The sequence below is a fragment of the Poecilia formosa genome, unplaced genomic scaffold (assembly GCF_000485575.1).
Source record: "Poecilia formosa unplaced genomic scaffold, Poecilia_formosa-5.1.2 Scaffold238, whole genome shotgun sequence".
In the NCBI taxonomy this organism is placed as follows: Eukaryota; Metazoa; Chordata; class Actinopteri; order Cyprinodontiformes; family Poeciliidae; genus Poecilia; species Poecilia formosa.
Window position 1 is genome coordinate 237,653 of NW_006800177.1, and position 18,240 is coordinate 255,892.

The window sequence follows — 18,240 nt, forward strand, 5'->3', positions numbered from 1 at the left end:
GCTGCAGAGATTCACAGCTCAGGTGGAAAGATCTGTTAACTGGACAACTACTATTTGTGAGCTCCAAAAATCTGGCCTTTAATTGAGGCCATTTTAAAAAAAAAAGTGTAATATGTAAAGCCAGATAGGAAACACAATAAATGTGGGGAAAAGAGAAACCAAAAATAAACTTTTTACTCTATATGCAAAACACTGTGTAGAGAGAAAAATGACATTCCACATCACTCTAAGGTGAAACATGGTGGGTTTATTCACCTATGCTGGAGAGTAGGTGAGAGTAGATAAAAACATAGGTAAATGAAAGGTAATTATATTGAAAAAAAAAAAAAACTTTTGGAAGATTGAAATGATTTGAAACTGGAATCAAGGTTTACTTGGCAGCAGGACAACGACATCTTATTACCACAGGCATAGTAAAAGGCTTTAGATCAAATCATATTTGTGTCAGGATGGCCAAGTCAAAGTCTAGATCTAAATTCAACTTTGAGCTGCAACACAATTTATTTATTTATTTATTTAATATGATGAATATGATGAATACTTACAAATAGGAGTGAGATATTTAATTCATTTTTTTATTATTTTTTTTGCATTCAAGCCACTTTCTTGTCATTAGTTCATTGGTCTCAACGTTTAGAAGTTTATATCTCACTAGACTGACGTTTGTTGCTCCAATTATCTCAGTGAATCCTTTCATGTTCCAATTTGCAGGTAGTACCTCTAAAAACAAGCATCAGTTTAGGTACAAAATAGTTTTCAATTGTTCCGCGGTTTAAATCTTAAAACAGACTTTTATGAATGTGTCATTCCAAAAAAGAGTGACAGAGAGAGGGATCGTCCATCCTTCCTGGTGGGAGGTTTGAGATGAGCTGCGCAGAGCCGTACAAACTGACGCATCCTCCTCCCTCCTCCTCCCTTCCTGTCGGTCTCTCTCTTTTTCCTCCTTTCCTACTTAATCTTAGAAAGGTTAAGTAGAGTCTGTCTGTTAAACTTCCAATTGCCACTAGATGGCAGAAATTAATGTTTTAATCCGGGGAAGAGTCTGTTCCTAATATGAAATGTGTCTCGTGAACTTTAACTTTACACTTTGTTTGCCCTCGAAAGGATATTACTTTTATTGTGACCATAGATTATTTAGAAAATAAATAAATGTAGTTGAATTGATAGTGGTTTTGTTTGGAAATCTAAATGAACTCTTATCTTATTGGAGCTTGGAGTCTTTGACAACCCCTCCCACCTCAGTTAATTCGAGGGTGAGACGCGGACGGCTGTTTATTGACTTACCTGCTTTGACAAAAATGTTCACCTTACTTCTACTAATTTTCGCTTGTTGTTTAAATGAAGCGAACTTACATTCGCCGAGGATGGTGTTCAAATACAAAGGTAAGACATGTTTCTATTTCTGTTTTTTTTATCCCGTAAATAGACCAAGTTATCTACTCACTGCCGTTCACACGAGAGCACGATGTTCACTGCAGTCAGAAAGTGAACGATACGAACTATAAAACATCGCAATTGACAGGAGGAAACTGGAATCGATCTCATAACGTTAGGACTGTCAGACTACTTTTTCCACTGAGCCTGCTGTAAAGAAAGACAGCAGGCTCTATACATTTTTAAATCCAATATAAAATCGTACTGTAATGGTGGCACCATATTGCAATATATACTATATATAGTCTGCAGCTACAATACAATATTATGTTGATAACTGCCTGTAAATGGGTGGCAGTGTGGCACACCCCTTAATCCCCTTAATGTACCGTATCATGACAAACAGTTTTTTTCAGTCCGATCCCAGAAGAGAGTTCTGAACTTAATCTCCTGTGTTCAAGAGCAAAGACTTTAATCTTGAGTTTATCTTTGTGCCTTGTGAGGGTGTATATCTTTTCAGTTAAATGTTGTTCTACTCTGAAATACTAAATTAACAAGTGAGGCTGTAGATATTATAAGTTCAAGACCTGCTTATAAGTGAATACGGAGGAGCATTTTGATGTGTTTATGGATATTTTACTGGGATATGGTGTGATAGACAAAATAGTGCATAACAGTAATGTGTAGGGAAAACAGTGGTTTATCTATGCAAAAAATAACATTAGATAGTGTTATGGCCCCCTCCTTCGTGAGGAGGAGGGGAGTAACAAGACAACCACAAAACTTGACAGAGTCCAAGTGAATGTTTTAAAAAGGAGGGATTTATTGACAATGAAAATCCCAGAAGGCTCACACAAACTGTGGGGGAGAAAGGAGCGGTTAGGTGGTGCCAAATCAAAGAAAATAAAACAAAACAGGGCTTAACTACCGTCTGTGCTAAAGAAAAAAAGAAAACAAAAACCCTGCCCATCTAATCTAACAAAAGTTTCCACCAAAACTTTACACGGGTGGCACCCACCTACTTACCTAGTGTATCTAACAGAAAAAACACCTACGTGATGAAATGTACAGGGTACCCCAAACTTACCTCGCCCTCTAACTCCCACCACAAACCTTCACACAAAGAGCCACAAGACATGTGTCAGGTAACAAAGCCAATTGTTACCTGATGCTGATTGGCCCATGGTTGATGAGGATCAATCAGGGGAGATTGACACCAGCTTTCCCTAGTACCTGTGAAGAGACAAAGGAGGAGGGGAAAGAGAAACAAACAGCCTGGCAGGCATGTAACAGATAGTAATCACCATTCTGCTACATTAGAAGCAGAACAGGAATTACAGCTGTGCTCACCAGCCTTGCCCATCTGAACACAGTCATGTCTGTCCATTTTTATTTGAAAATGAGCTCAAACCCAATAAGACGGAAAAGACCCCATTTTTGAACATCAAATTTCAAATAATCTTGTTGGAAGGCGAACAACCGCGTCAGTCCCAACTATTTTGTCACCTTAACAGGATTTCTGCCTTCTCTTTAGCTTCTTCCATATTTCTCACCCGCTTGCCTCGCTCTACTGATGAAAGGCATTCACACAGCACGATGTTGCCATCACCATGTTTCATCATAGCGATGGCGTGTGCAGGCTGGTGTGGATATTTCCACCAAAACATAATCGGTGAATGTGAAGTGAACGTCATAGAAGCAGATAAAGTTTGCAATAATATTGTTGGTAATTCAGTCAAAATAAAATGTGTGTCATATGTTTAACAACCTGTGATTGTGGCATGATCACATGGTTTCTGGTGAAAGATGATTTCCCATAATACCTTAAAAGGTTAGTCGTGTACAGCTATCTATAGCAACAAATGTGATGATGATGTATGTGTGTATATATCAGATATAAACCAAATAGTCAGAGGTGGGAAGTCATCAGCAGATGTGAGCAATTAGGTAGTTGCTTTATTATAAAAAGCTTTACGTTTACAGATATTCTTCATTTTCATTCCACATTAAAAGCTTGGTGTGTGATTAGTTTCATGACTCCTTGTTAAATTTTGTAACATGTTTTGATCAAACAGGAAAATACAACCGCAGATCACTTTGGTTGCAGATGTCGATATATAGTGAGGCTGATATTTTCTCAACTTGTCCTTACTTGCAGAGGCTCCAGTTAAAAGGTTTCCATTGCGTGAACATTTGCCAGTTCAGATTCTCTTCGAAGAATGGTCGGCTAATGTTACATCTGTTGAAAAGACCCGTCTGGCTTTCTACAACTTTAATAACACCAGGAAGGTAGTTATTACATTTACATCGAATAAAACTGAGGAACTTAAGCCATTCCAGAACTATTCTATTAGTAAGATTCGTTTAGAAGCAAAGTAAAAAAGTCCCATATCGTCTTTCACAGGTTGCTAAAGACACAGAGGTCCAGTGGAAGGATTGCCCCAGGAATGTGAGCATCATAAAGTCATTAGATTCACCAGAAGTTAATCTATTCCAGTTCCATTTCCAAAGATATAAAGACAAATTTTCTCTTGTCACCTAGGACTGCAAAATTGCAGTGGTTCATCAGAGGGAAGAAGGAAAGCCGCTGTTTGTTTGTGCAACCAAAGACAGGACATCACAATGCTGTGACCTGGTAGGAAACTGAGAAATGTTAACCAGAACTAACAGTTTTGCAGAACAAGTTGTGTTGCACTTCACATGATGATAAGAAGACAATAGCACTTGGCTAATTATGAAACAATTTCATCAAGACAAATAAAAAAAGGAAATGTTCCTGTTTTTTGTTTCAAACTACTGGGGGGATGCGAGAATTTTTATTGTTAAATCACATTGTGTTGCAAGATTGATTTATTATTCCTCTTTTTTTTACAGGATTCATCAGGGTCACTCACATGTGCTAAAATCGACAATATTAACACTTTTAACATTAAGGAAGGTGAAAAATCTGCTCTTGATGGTGAGTTTATTTTTACAGTCTTTTTTGTTTTGTTTTGCTCAGCTGTTTCTGCTCTTTGCTTTATGTGTTTTCACATCCTGTCAGATTTAAATTCTCACAGGTACATTTACTCTCCTCATCCTTATAGGAGCTGTATTTCGTCAATGTCTGTGCTATCATTTGATTCTGTCAGCTTGGATCTAATGGTATTCTCTTTCGCTTTGCTTCTACTCCATATGTTATTTGTCAGATGGAACCTCAAATTTGAATCTGACCTATAATGTGCACCTGTTCTGTTTCAGAAACTGATGCAAAAACAGATCTCTACCTTACATCCTCTGGAGCTCACGAGAATGTTGGCATCCACAAGTTTGGAAGTAAAAGAGTGAGACCAGTCAATCATGGGAAAGGTATTTACACACAGTACAAAACTCTTTTTTTAGCCCTTTAACATTACGTATTTTTGAACATTACATCTGCAATATTAGTAAATACACAGAGTATATATGGTGTTTAATTTTATCTCAATATGAATCCAACTGTTTTATGAAGACCTGTTGGAGAACATTTGTGGGGAAAAAAAGAGAAAAAAAAAGAGTATCAAGAAGATGAAGGAAAACAGCAGGCGATGTGGAGAAAGTTAAAGGAGGAGACCGGGGCGGCTGTTCATCCTCCAGCAGAACAATGATCCTAAACCTACAACCAGTCCAGGAATTATTTAGATCAAATCATATTCATGTGTTGGAATGGTCCAGTCAAAGTTCTAACCTAAATTCAATTGTGAATCAGTTGTGGAAACTTGAAAAATGTTTTTTTTTTGTTTTTTTGTTTTTCACAAATGCTCATCATCTAATCTGAATTGACTTTAAGCTACTTTCCACTCAAGAATGGGAACAATATTCAGCCTGTAGATGTGCAAATCTGTTAGAGTTCTTGAGCTGATGCCTCACATCTGCTCACCTGAGTTTATAAAGGTGTTGTGACATCAGCAAAATGGCTTCCAGCACTATGAATGCTGGGAGATGCAGTCTGAGCTGTTTGTTTTAGTAAAAGGATTCCAAAAAAAAATCACATAAAAATCCCATTAAAACACATTCGATTTGGTGACTGATTGACCATTTTTGTTTTATCTAATCACATTCTATGTTCTTTTGTTTTTCTGTCTGTAGAGCAGTACTATTTGGGATTGGTTCTGAGCAAAAGACAAGGCGAGCCATTGCAGAACAAAGTTTATTCTTTTTATAGGCAGAAAAACAAAGACACAAGCCCGGGCTCTAACATGTGGCTCCCCTTTGTCAGCCAAGTTTGCATGGTAAGATACTTAAAATGAGAAAATGTAATCAGATTCACTGCTTACGCTAATCGAAATCTGGATCAGGATGATTGATCATGCATCTGGTGGCTCTTTCAAGGCTGATGTGGGGGGTCCCAAGAAGAACCTGCAGTTTAGCTGGACGTCTCTGATGAATGCAAGGCTCTACTGTGGTCACAATACAGCCGACAACAAACGACATTTCTTTGAGCTGGTGGATGTGGCTACTGTACATTCAGACCATTGGAAGGACACCAGAGTTTATGCACTGTTCAGAAATGAATGGTAAGATGTCAATGTGCAAGAAAAGTCACAAATGAAACTTTCTTATTGTTATATTGACAGAAACCAAAGCTCAGTAAAATGTTACATTAAATTTAAGTTGTTCACATTTTGACATGAACTTAAATTAAATAATGTGCTGTTTGTTAAAGCTCTGGACTAACTGGAGTGTTTATCTGTCACTATTTAAAAAAGTAGCACTTGTGATATAACCAGAATGACTTGTCAGCTGTTGTTTGCATGATAAACATTTGCAAGTCATGTGCAGTCGTGAGCAAACAAGGCACAACTGCATGCAAACATTGTGCAAAAGGACATGTGCAATACAAATTCTGAAGTAAAGTAAGAGGAGTACTCTATGTGATCTCTGTGCTTTGGGTTTTGTAAAGCTGTCAACATGGCCATTGCTAACACTTGCTCCATTTGTGCTGTCCACTTTTCACAATGTTTCTTAACCACTTTCAGATCTGCAGTCTTTTTTAGCCCAAGAGCCACTTCTTTTTTGCAACAGTGTCTCTGTGAAACTCTGCTGACTGTCATTTCTTTATGCAGGGGCATGAGTGCTGTGTGCGTCTACACAATAGGAGACATCGAAAACGTTTTCACCAGATCCCCCTTTATTGATTCAGACAAGAACGAAGAGGACAGGAAAAAGGTATAAGTGAAACTAACTCCATATGGAGTGCAGGCATCTCTGAAGAACTCAGAATAATGTCAAAAGTTAACTTGTTTTGATAATTAAATTCAAAAAGTGACACTTGCTCCATGACATTATGTCTGAAAATGTTTAAAAAGGATTTTTAATGCTAAAATAGTGTCTTATGTTCTACAAGATCACAGAGAAAACTGCTGACTTGACACTTGTCCAGCAGACGGTCACTGACACAACTTGAACTACCTCAAGTAGTTCAAGCTGCAGATGGTCATTGCTCAAGAAGCTGGCCATTCAGGATATTGTTGCCACGCGTATAGGCAGACAAGGAAAACATGTGTTAGAAAATGTGCACCAGCAAAAGGGATAACTGCTGACTTGAGAGGATTGAAAAGGGAGGCCTGTTTTAAGTGTTTGAGGGAAATTCTTAAGGTATGAACTACAGCTAGAGCCACTGCTTCAAAAACCACCACACAGTATTGAATACAGGACACAGCTGTCCTGATACGTCATGACACAGCTATGTATTCAGGCCATAGTTGGATACATACCAACTAGTCCTGAACACATCAGTTCAGGACTTCAATTTCATTTCAATTTCATTGCTTGAAACTGATGTTGATAGTTGAGTTAACTCAACTATGGAACCAGAGACAATGTCCGAAGCATTTGATCTTGACTAAGCAGAAAAAGGATTTTACTATTTCTCAGGTCTAAAGTTCACTTTTCAGACGAAATCAAATTTTTCATTCCACTTTATGAAGTCCCAAGTCAGTGCAACCATCTTCCAGTAGATGTTAGAGCACTCCATACTTCCTGTTTTAGTAGTGTTTCGTAATGTTCCAATTTTCTGGCATGCGTAATTTTGGATTTTTATTAGCTAAAAGCCATCATTATCAAAATGACAACAGTAAATGACAGTATTACATCACTCTGTGTAATAAATGAGGTCAGTCGTTTATGATGTTCTTACTTACTGAGATACGGCTCTATTCTCTAGAAATTATTCCATGTTTGCATCATATTGAGTTGAAATTACTTCAAGTTACAAATTAAACTGGGAAGATTTGCTTTTCTGTGACACCTTCTCAGTACAAGTTATTGTATTTTGAATTGTAAATCAGTCTATCGGTATCTGTGGGAACAAAAAGCTTAACAGCACCTCAGGGGGTCACGTCTTAATTAGCAACAAATGAATACAGGATTTTTCTAACGTATGAACTTTGTGCCTTCAGTGTGTTCTTGACAGCACCAAGCTTTCTACTAGCATCCTGGGGAGAGTCGAAAAGGTTTTGGAGATGAAGGAGTGGGTGAAGCCCAGGATGGGCCCAGTTCTCTTCAACCATCACAACTACACCCGAATCCTTGTTGATGCTTCCCCAGGGAATCAACACGACGTTATGTTTCTCTCTCTAAGTGAGTACAAGTTCCCTAAACTAGTTACGAAATGAGCGGAAGTTTTCAAGCAACCTTAAGAACGTTCAGACAAACACTTGTAAGTTCAAAAAGTACAGAGGAGTCAAGCCATTGTAGAGTTAGGCTGAGCTGAATGAAAAATGACCTCTGGAAACTGAAGCCGGGCTTGTGGTGCGACTAAATGGGCGGCTTGCTGTATTAGCTTATCTCATTTCAGCTTAGTTGAACATTTTTTTTTCTTACATCTTGGAAGTTTTCTGCTTACTGGTACAACTCTTGCTGATTAGGTTCAGATTTACGGTCATGTCTTGAAAGCTTAATTATAACTTGTATTGGGTTAGCAAGTATAGATTTGACCTCTTCCCCTTGTTGCTCACACATCAGGTTTTTTTAAAAATAGCAGAGAAACGTCTGCTTCTGAGATGATCTAATGTAGGACCTAGAGCTAATTCAACATGCATCACTAACTCCCTCAGGGATTAGTGTATTTTTATTTTACCACAGGGGAAATCATTATATTCCCTACTGATTTTTGCAAACCTGCTCACTATTAGAAAAACAGTCAGTGTCTTATTCCCATTGTGATTTCATTGTTATGGGGAAGGAAAGTGTGTCAACAAAAAGTCCGGGAAAAAAACATTGCACGGTAATGGTTTTGCATGTGACTGAGATAAATAAGCACGAAACTTGCTTATTTATCTCAGAAACTTGCCAACAAGTTTCTGAGAACTTTACGTTCATTTACACAAGTTTCTGAGAACTTGTAGGCAAATACATTTGCTGCCTGGTACATTCCTTGTCATGAGGGATTATTGGTGACTCCTCTAGAAAACAAATCCTGAAAGTCTCTAAATGTTTTGCCGCTTAAAGCTTCAGCTCTGTCTGGGGTTTTCTGTAAGAGTTTTCCATGATCCTCATCCGACTACATGAGGTGACTACTTTGGATATGTTTTGATCAGCAGAGGGAAATACGATTCTCAAGTAAGATGTTTGGCCAAATGGCAGTGAAGTTGTCCTGAATGATCCAAAGCATGATGCTTCCTCCTCTGGGCTTGATTGTTCAGATGTTTATTCAATGTCACATGCTGGTTTTTATTTTAATTATGTAAAGCACTTTGAAATGCCTTGCTGCTGAAATGTGCTATACAAATAAAATTTGATTGATTGATTGGTTGGTGCTACATCCAGCATTTCTCGGCTAAGCTCAGAGAGCCAAGGCGATATAAAACAAATTGATTGTTGTCTCTTTTGACCGTGGCATTTTGTATCAAGCCTTTTTTTAGTTATTTATATGTTCACCTGCAAACTTGATTGATTTGTATTAGAGGTGAACATTTATTTTGTAAAGTACTCATTTATTTTTTTAGTAACACACAAATCAATTTATTTTATGTAATTTTGGTTTTATGGATTTTTGGATAATATTCTTACTTTACATTAGCATTAAATGATTATTTTAAAAAAAACAGACTGGTTCTTTTGGGACACGTATTTGCCTCACAGTGTATGTTTTATTTGGGCTCTGTTACCAGATGATTCAAAAATACGCATGTGCAACTTCCTGGAGGTTGACCAAAAATGGTGCCTGACTCACCATGATAAGTAAAAAAAATAGCTTTTCTGGGTATTAACACAAGATTATTCTATTCTTAGCACAGAACCCTATATTTGTATTTCCAGCTAATAAGAACACAATATTTTAAGCTCAAATATTACATCATACCAACAAAAAAAGAAAAGCATAAATGTGAATAAATGTAAAGTATGTTAACAAGCTGCTAAAGGTTATTTTCAAAAATGTACTTTTAATCTGATTAATGAGCCCAATAGACTGTATATTCATTTATTTTGTCCAGTTTCTTCTATTACTGTTGCCTACCAATAGGTTGTTCTTCAAGATGTGTACATCACTTTGGTTGCCTCAGGTTATGTTTTTTTAAATTACACAATAATTGATTTGATGTAACTGTGGGTCTACCTATGACTGTTTCCAAATTTCTTGTCTGGGAAGTGTTGCAGAACATTGAAGTCAAAAGTTAAGATTCATTTACACCCTTAGGGGACAAAAGACATCTAGGTGTGAAGGCAGGTGTGTGTCATCATCTTCCCTTTGTCTTGTGCCCTTTAACCAGGTAATGGTGCGATTCACAAGGCATTACAGTTGGAAAGTCATTCTTTCATCATCGCTGAGTATCAACCTTTTAATTACTCAGCCCACATCCTCAACTTTGTCCTTAACCCCTCCACTGTGAGTAACAAGTGAACACCTACATGACTGATCCACCCACACAAAAGTATGACTTAGTGTTTGGAATGATTTTATTTAACTATTATTACAGGTTTGAAAGAATTATGAAAAAAAAGTGTTTTAAAAAGATTGTTTGTTTTTTTTATAAGAAAAACGTTGGTGAACCTTTGTTACAGAAAAAGCTGTACGTGAACTCACAAACTGAGCTGGTCCAAATTGACGTGGAAAACTGCGGCCAGTATGGAAACAACTGTCCGGACTGTGTTCTGTCCAGAGATCCATACTGCAGCTGGGAAGACCAACAATGCACCTCTGCGACGAGGTAAGACCTCAAGGCTTCGTCCAACTACCGATCTCTGTCTTTTGGAGTAAAAAATGATCCAACAGAGAGGCTTATCTACAGATTCTCTAGCAGAACAATAAAACTTTCACTGTGTTTTTTACCTAAAAACAAAGATTAACTTGACCACTATTATCATCTGGTTAAAAAAAGGAATAGGTCAGATAGAATGCTTGAGGATTATGTACAGATGTGCCATCAAGGGTTTGAATCCTATTATTTTGTATATTTTATCCTTAATTCAAAGGACAGTTAGCAGTTAGCAGTTCTTCCGCTTTGTCAGTGTCCATTGCCACAAAGTCCTTGCTTGTATAGTGACTAAACCTTGTTGACACATATCCGTGGTGATGAAAGACACAACAGTCAGATCTGCCCAAGCCTGCAGAGTTATCACTGGTTGCTTATTTTGGAATTGGATCATCTGCTACATGAGTTATAAAAAAGCCGCACCTACTGAAGGAAATTCACGTCCTTTGTAGAGCAGTTCTTTGACACTGTATAATATTTCAATATCAGTGTTGATTATATAAATACATAAAAATCATTCAGTAGCATTTCGTTTCATGGTGCATACACGTATGACAAGTAGGTGAATCTGATGACATTTTATGTTTCTTATCTAGCCAGTTGTAACAATTGTCTTTTTGTGAGCCACTGTGCTGCTTAACTCTGTACCAATGCTGAAGCTTGTTGGTCAGGATGCAGAGTAGCAGACTGCGCAGGCATGAAAACGTTGCAGTTTATCTTAGCTTTATTTGCACACCGCTTTGAATTCTGACCAGAACTTAACAGTAACGATTATAAAATCAGGTGCACAAACAGTAACAACTTGCTTCTCTTTCTCCTGTCTGCAACACGTCATGGCATTTCCTACGATTTTCACTTTCTGCATGTTTCCGTAAAATGTAAGGAGCTGAAACGTTTTATAGGGATCTGCGAACTATCTGTGGAAGAACTGAAAACTACGCTCCACTTTATATTAAATTAAGGTTGCGCACCGGTTATTGTGGTTTACCTAAATTTAAAAAAAATGACTAACACAGAACTGGGTCTTACAGCATTTTGTTTCATAGTGCATCAGCTTTGAGGGGAAAACCCACTCCCTGACGCCTCTCCCCCGTCTAACCATTCCCACGGAGGTGTGAGTGGAGGAATTGAAAGTGTCGTTTTGTATCAAGATAAAATTACAAACTTTTTTTATAGGAATGTATTCATTTCAGTTATTTACAAAACAGAGATTAACCTTAAATGTAATTACAAAATTCTAATGGATTCTAATGGAATAATGGAATCCAACTGTGTCTAAAATCAGTCCAGATAAATCCAGGTCATCACGAAGTCGTCAAGTTAAATCAAATACTGTCAATCTGAAGTGACCCAGCTAACTGGACTGAGTAAATTACTTTTCAGTCTTTGTTACTAGTATGACAAATTGTAAGCCTAAATCCAACAAAACCTTTGTTCAACTCTTTATCAAAAGAGTTTTTATTACATGAAGTTAATTCCTGTCATATTACTACTGGGAACTTTTTTTATTTTTAATCATGTGGTAGTTTGGAGTTACCCACACAATGTGACTGCATGTGACTCATATACATACAGTAAACAGATTAGTTAGTTAGTCTATCTAAAGTTTAAAAAGTGCAACAGACATTTGCTTACTCTTTGAACAGCTAAGTGAAAACTGAGCTGTACTGAAGTTGTTGCAGAGGCCCACATCAGGGGAAATGTAGACATTTCCGTCTTTTTTTTTTCTTTCTCACAAGACCCTCTGAAACCGCACAGCACAGCATCTGCATACACATTATGTAGTGTGACAGGTTGCAAGCTCTGGATTGGAGAGCCAAGGGTGAGGGGTGTTAGATGATTGATTATGGAAACTTTATTGACAGCCTTGAGTTGGTTTAAGGCCACTGACTGTTTGTGGGCTCAAGGAAGGGCTGACAAAGGGCGATTAACAGAAGACAGTGAGGGAAACTTATTAACTCTTTGAATTAATATGGGTTACAACACATTTAATTCCACTTTGGGATCAATAAAGTATTTTTCAACTGAATAGAGTTTGAATTACAGGACATTATAGTGGCTCACAATAAGCAATCCCTTACCGTAGAGCAATAGCTGACAGGTGTGCAGTCAAGATACAGTTTGCATTTTTAAAGATGGCAAGCACTTCCTGTAGCATGACTGACTGACGTTACTTCCGTTTTGCAGTGGTGCAAGTCCTGTGGTCCACAGGAACCATAGCATGTGCTCAGAAGACCTGGCATCACCACTTCGACGCTCAGCTGGAGGTACTGACATATTTATGAGTGTACTTGCCTGTTTTTATTTAAAATCAAGACTGTCAAGTGTAAATGTATAAAGAAACAGGGCTTTGCTTTGGGTTCAAGGTGACTCAGTTAACTACCATTAACATTAATGCTTTCAAAGTATTTTTATTGTTTCAAAACGTAAAAAAACTAAGGAGTTTCTCAGAAATATGCCTGCTTGTGTTTTACATTCAGGAAACAGTCATTTTACATTTTATAGCAAGCTCTAACCAGATGCTCTTTAACTAATAAACAAAAGCAAGACAAAATGAAATTAAGTCATGCAGGGTTCTGTTTTACTCACGATGTGATCCATCTTGTGACTTCTGCATTTATTTGGTTCCTGTGTCATTTGACTTATCAGCAGCTTCCTATGTTTGTTTAGAATATTAAGCTTCCACTGAATCATATACTTAGTTGTAAAAGTTTTATGTTGTATCACTTTCCATGATATTTCCCTGCTGATAGTTTGATCATATACTGTACAGTTCCTGGATACATGCAGACAGGGAGCCTTAAATTACTGCATTAACAGGCATGGAGGTAATTCATCATTATTCCTAATCCACAGCAGTTTGGTGTTGGTATACATCCTGCATATCTACTTGTAGATATTGTAAATAATCCATCTTGCTATCAATGGAATGAACTTTAGCACAATATAGCAGAGTCTTTTCTTTATTTAGCTCCCATAACTACCAACTCAGTCAGTCTGCTCTTTGCAGTTAGCTATGCAACACCTCCTTTATAACAAACTGTCCACCATCCTCAGTATAGCCTCAAAGGCCATCCTTATCACCATCAGAAACTGAAAAAAAAAACAAATAAAACCTTTTTTTACATGGAGCCAAAAATAAATGTTTACTTTCCTGGAGGAAAAAAGATCACTCTGAACGTGTATGGAGTCATTCTTGAACTTTCATGAAGAATGAGGATGAAAGTAGCTCATTAAATGAGTAAATAATGTAAACCTTCCAGTCAGTGTGGGGGATCTTGTTATCAAGAGATGCAGGACTGAGTTATCTACAGTGCGATCGTAGGAATTTACTGGGCAGCTTGCTTGAGTCATTTACCCGGCTGGACAGCCTGAAACACACAAAACTGATACATAACAAACTAGATGAAGTTTCTGTTACTTATGGTTTTGACTTTAACCAGTGCTAGGCTTCCCTTTTAAGTCTTTAACAACAGGACAACTGTTTTTGTTTTTGGAAATACTGTTATTTTGTCTTAAGGGAACTATTATCTTTGGGCTTGGTCACATCTTTGTTCTCCTGTGGAAAAAAATAAAAGTGGAACAAATTGGTCTCTGTTTACACTACAACTATTCAAGTGTGCTATAAAAGCTTGTCTGTCCTGAGTGAGATTACCTTATCTCACATCCTCTAACTAATTTCTGGTGCTAAGAGAGCTTCCTGTGTTTGCAGAGCTGTCCACTATTACGGCTGATTTCAGCATCCAGAAAAATGCCTTCCGTCTGACTTTTATTTGACCAACTTACAAATGTCCAAATATTTGGATTAGCTCTGTTTTTTTTCTTCTTGTTAAACCGGTGTTGTTCTTACCAAACACATCAGATCCAATGAAAATGTTTTATTACGTTTCCCTGGTTTCATGTTGCTCTTACTTAGATCCTATCCCTTCTCGTTCCACATCCTGAGTTATTTCAACTGTTTCCGGCTTCTGCTAAGGTTTCCTTTTTATTTTTCAGAGAACTTTGGTTCCCACAGCCTGACACCTGTTCTCAATTTTGGTTCTGCAGCTCCTCAATATTTTGAGGTTTTATGATGTTTTACCAAAGGTTCATCTAACCTACTTAGAATATCCTCAAAGGTTTTTGACAGGAGGGTAGGCCACAATAGGTCATTGATGAAAAGCTGGGTGTTAAGAAAAACACTGTAGTCAAGCATGTTACTGGAAAGTTTAATGCAAGGAAAACATGTGGGAGCAAAAAGTTCACGAGCAACAGTGATAACTGTGGCATAAAGAAGCTTGTGCATGGATCAAACTGATCAAATTGTGAAGAGAATTTGATCAGCTCAGATATTTTTGCTTGGTAGACTCTCTTTTCAAAAACTTTTCTTTTTCATTTGGAAGTTTAAGTCCCAGAGTTGGAAGGAAGCAGCTCTGTAGGGAAATGAACAAAGACATGTTTAAGCTAAAGGTGGTGATGTCAAAAGGAAGGAAGATCAATGTCAAAATAAAGCAGGGGAATTAGTCAACCAGAACATGGAACATAGAGAAACAAATTAAATATGAGAAAAAACTCCAAATAGAAAAAAGGAACTATCTTTTTTTTTGCTGCAATGGGTGGTTCTGTTCACTGACAGATGACGCCCTGAGGGCTTATCGGTATAGCACACTTCATATCTGGTAAAAGCCCAATCTTTAGTGGCCTAATTTCTCAGTAGCGATGTAGCCACAGGCTTCTCAGAATTACTATGCTAGGTTACAGTTCTGATTGTATCTAAAGAGAAGTTATATTTTAATCATGAAAAACAAACGCACACAAAATAAAATCTTCTGACTGCTTCAAATACACAGTTTGTCTATACAAACTTTACAGAAAGTAGCATCTGTAGAAGGCAGGAAATGAAATTGTGGGTTTTAATTTCCGTTAGAAATAAAAATATAAATGTGTAGCTTTTATTTGCACTTACCCCAAATACTGCTTTGTAGAATCACATTTTACTACAACTGCAGCTGTGAGTCCTTTGCCCCCATCAGCTTTGTACATCTACAGACTGAAGTCTTCTACTTTTTTTCTTTTAAAGCAGCATAAGCTCTTTTCAGAGCTTAAATGGAAAGTATCTCTTTGAGCATCAATTTTCAGACATTTCAACCACACTTTTGCGACTCCGGCTGCATGTGTACGGTTATCTTTCTAGTGGAATTGTAAAACTCTTCTCCACTTTCCAGCAACTTTTCTTCCACTATTGCCTCGTACTTAGCCCCAATTATCTTCTCGTGACCGATGACCAGCTAGTAACGATTGATGAAGTGAAGGCATGAGAACTAGATAAGCAAGAGACTAACTGAAACAAAAATGATGTTATTTAAATAAAACATGACAAACACAAATGGAAAATAACCTAGGGAAAGAAAAAAAAATACATGACATCAGGACAGCTATAATCCACAAGCAAAGAAGCAAAGAGCATGAATAGCAGAAACCTGTGGAGCATAAAATCCCATGACAAACACCCAACACCCAGACATCATAGCACAGAATGATGCCGCCGCCACCACATTTCGCTTCAGATGTTCATCACCACCAAATTTTTTTTTTGTCTTACCAGAGCACCTGCTTACACATATCTGGTGTCCTATATAATACTTATTTTATTAAAGTATTCTTTGATACACTTTTCACCTTCTTATTTGGAAAAAAAAAGATCAACTATTCATCATTTTTAGTTCACTTCACAATTATGTGCTACTTTGTGTTTGTCTACCAATGAAATTCCAGTTACATTTCTTGTAAGTTTATCGTTGTAATATGAAAAACACCAGACTGATAAAACAAAGTGAATACATTACTTTCTTTCCACTGTCAGTAAAATGATATCAAGCACCAAGTTAAATAAATTAAATAAATTAATCAAGGACACATTTTAGAAACAAAGATGCAATAAATTCTGAACTCATGTTTTTTTTTTTGTTTTTTTTTTTGTTTGTTTTTAGGCACCAAAAGTCATGTAGACAACTCAGTGAAAAGCATCACAGTTCCCTCTGAGTCCAGCTACTTCCTGCGATGTCCAGTGTCATCCCATCATGCCCAGTATACCTGGAAAACTCCTGGAGGCTCCAGTTCCTGTTACTCGAGGGACGGCGAGTGTCTTCTGCTGATTGACAGCATGACTCCCAGACAACAGGGAAGGTATAAATGTGAGTCTGAGGAAATGGGCTATCGAAAAGTCCTGGCACAGTACGAGCTGAGATGTCCATCTGCAGGCCAGACATTTGGTCCAACTGTCTGGATCTTTATTGCAGCAGTCTTCAACAGTGTCTGGTTTTAGTTCTGAGCCTTTAAGCACATTTTTCTTTAATTGCAGCAAATTAAATCTTGAACAAGATCTGTCAGAGCTTGAGGTTGGTGTGGTCAAACAGGCTAGACAAAGTGAAAATATTGTTGCAAAAAAGGACTTCCTTTTACAGATCCTCCTGTAAAAGGACCTGCATGATGTTGCTCAGAGCACAAAAGCATAGAATTAGACTGAATAGATCTGCAAGATTGGACTGGGCACATTGTGAACAATATCCAATCTAGATTTTTTTTTTCCAATATCCAGATCAATATTTATATAGTTTTGTTCTATTTGTCTTTGTAGATAGATATTTCTTTTTCTTGATAGTTTTTTTGATTTTTTTCCTATTGATCAAAGTAATTAAATATGGCTGAATACACAGTAGCATCTTGCTGAATTAGAATACCACTGAAGTCTATTTTGTTCAGAAATACAATTCACAAAGAGAAACACATATAGTTTGATTACATATGTAAAGTGGTTTATTGGAACTGTTGATTGTGATGATTGAGACTGTCGTAACATTTCTTTGAAAATAAAAACTTATTTCAGTTTTAAAATCGCTTCGACTGCAAGTGACAATCATCAGAATCAACTTCTAGATATGCATAGTTAATGTATATAATGAGCTTACGCTGTAGGAATAATTTACTTCAGTGACTTTCAATGATATTCTAAATTAATGAGCTGTATCTGTCGTTATGACGCATTGATTTCTCTCCTTTCACTCTCATTTTGTTTGTTGTTTATATTAATTTGTGTCTCATTCTTGCTATGCGTTGTTTAAAAGGCAGCCTGGATGCGAGCAGGAGTTTTAAAAACATGATTTCAAGCAGGTGACTGCCATGGTAAATTATTAGTTTCAGTATTAGTCAGAGTCACTGTGTGGTGAAAAACCTTAATCACATGCAATGCTCCAAACATTGGTTTTTCCCAAGATCTTACTGTGAAAATCAACACCTTTGTTGGACCGTCCGACAGCAGAAGCATTGATTGTAGTCAAAATAATGCAAAATTTATATCAGTATTAAAGATCCATTTTTGTGTTTTACAGGTGGGTTTAGTTACAGAATGACCTAATTTGTAGACTGTAGTCAGTCATCACAAACCCAACATTAAAATGATCATTAATATTGTTTTGTTTACATCTTTAAGTGTCTTTCAGTGAGGTTTTCTTTACAGTGTTTAATCATATTTCCAAATAGTTGTGTAAAGTTTTATCAGAAATCAACAGGAAATGTTTTACATTTAGACATGTTGGAATTATTTGATGTTCCTGAAATATACGATGTTCAAGATATAGCACAGCAGCACCTAAACATTATAAAGTTTTATATA

The 18,240-nt window shown here is 37.1% G+C and overlaps 1 protein-coding gene across 1 annotated transcript; it reads left to right on the top strand.

The window, feature by feature from the left end:
- Window positions 1-1,216: 1,216 nt before the first annotated feature.
- Window positions 1,217-17,296, top strand: LOC103149862 (semaphorin-7A). Its single transcript, XM_007569213.2, has 14 exons — window positions 1,217-1,383; window positions 3,533-3,663; window positions 3,779-3,823; window positions 3,917-4,009; window positions 4,249-4,333; window positions 4,615-4,722; window positions 5,482-5,624; window positions 5,725-5,909; window positions 6,459-6,561; window positions 7,794-7,974; window positions 10,107-10,222; window positions 10,399-10,544; window positions 12,777-12,856; window positions 16,559-17,296. The coding sequence occupies exons 1-14, from the start codon at window positions 1,299-1,301 to the stop codon at window positions 16,891-16,893; spliced, it is 1,836 nt and encodes a 611-aa protein (XP_007569275.1). The 5' UTR covers window positions 1,217-1,298; the 3' UTR covers window positions 16,894-17,296.
- Window positions 17,297-18,240: the final 944 nt, after the last annotated feature.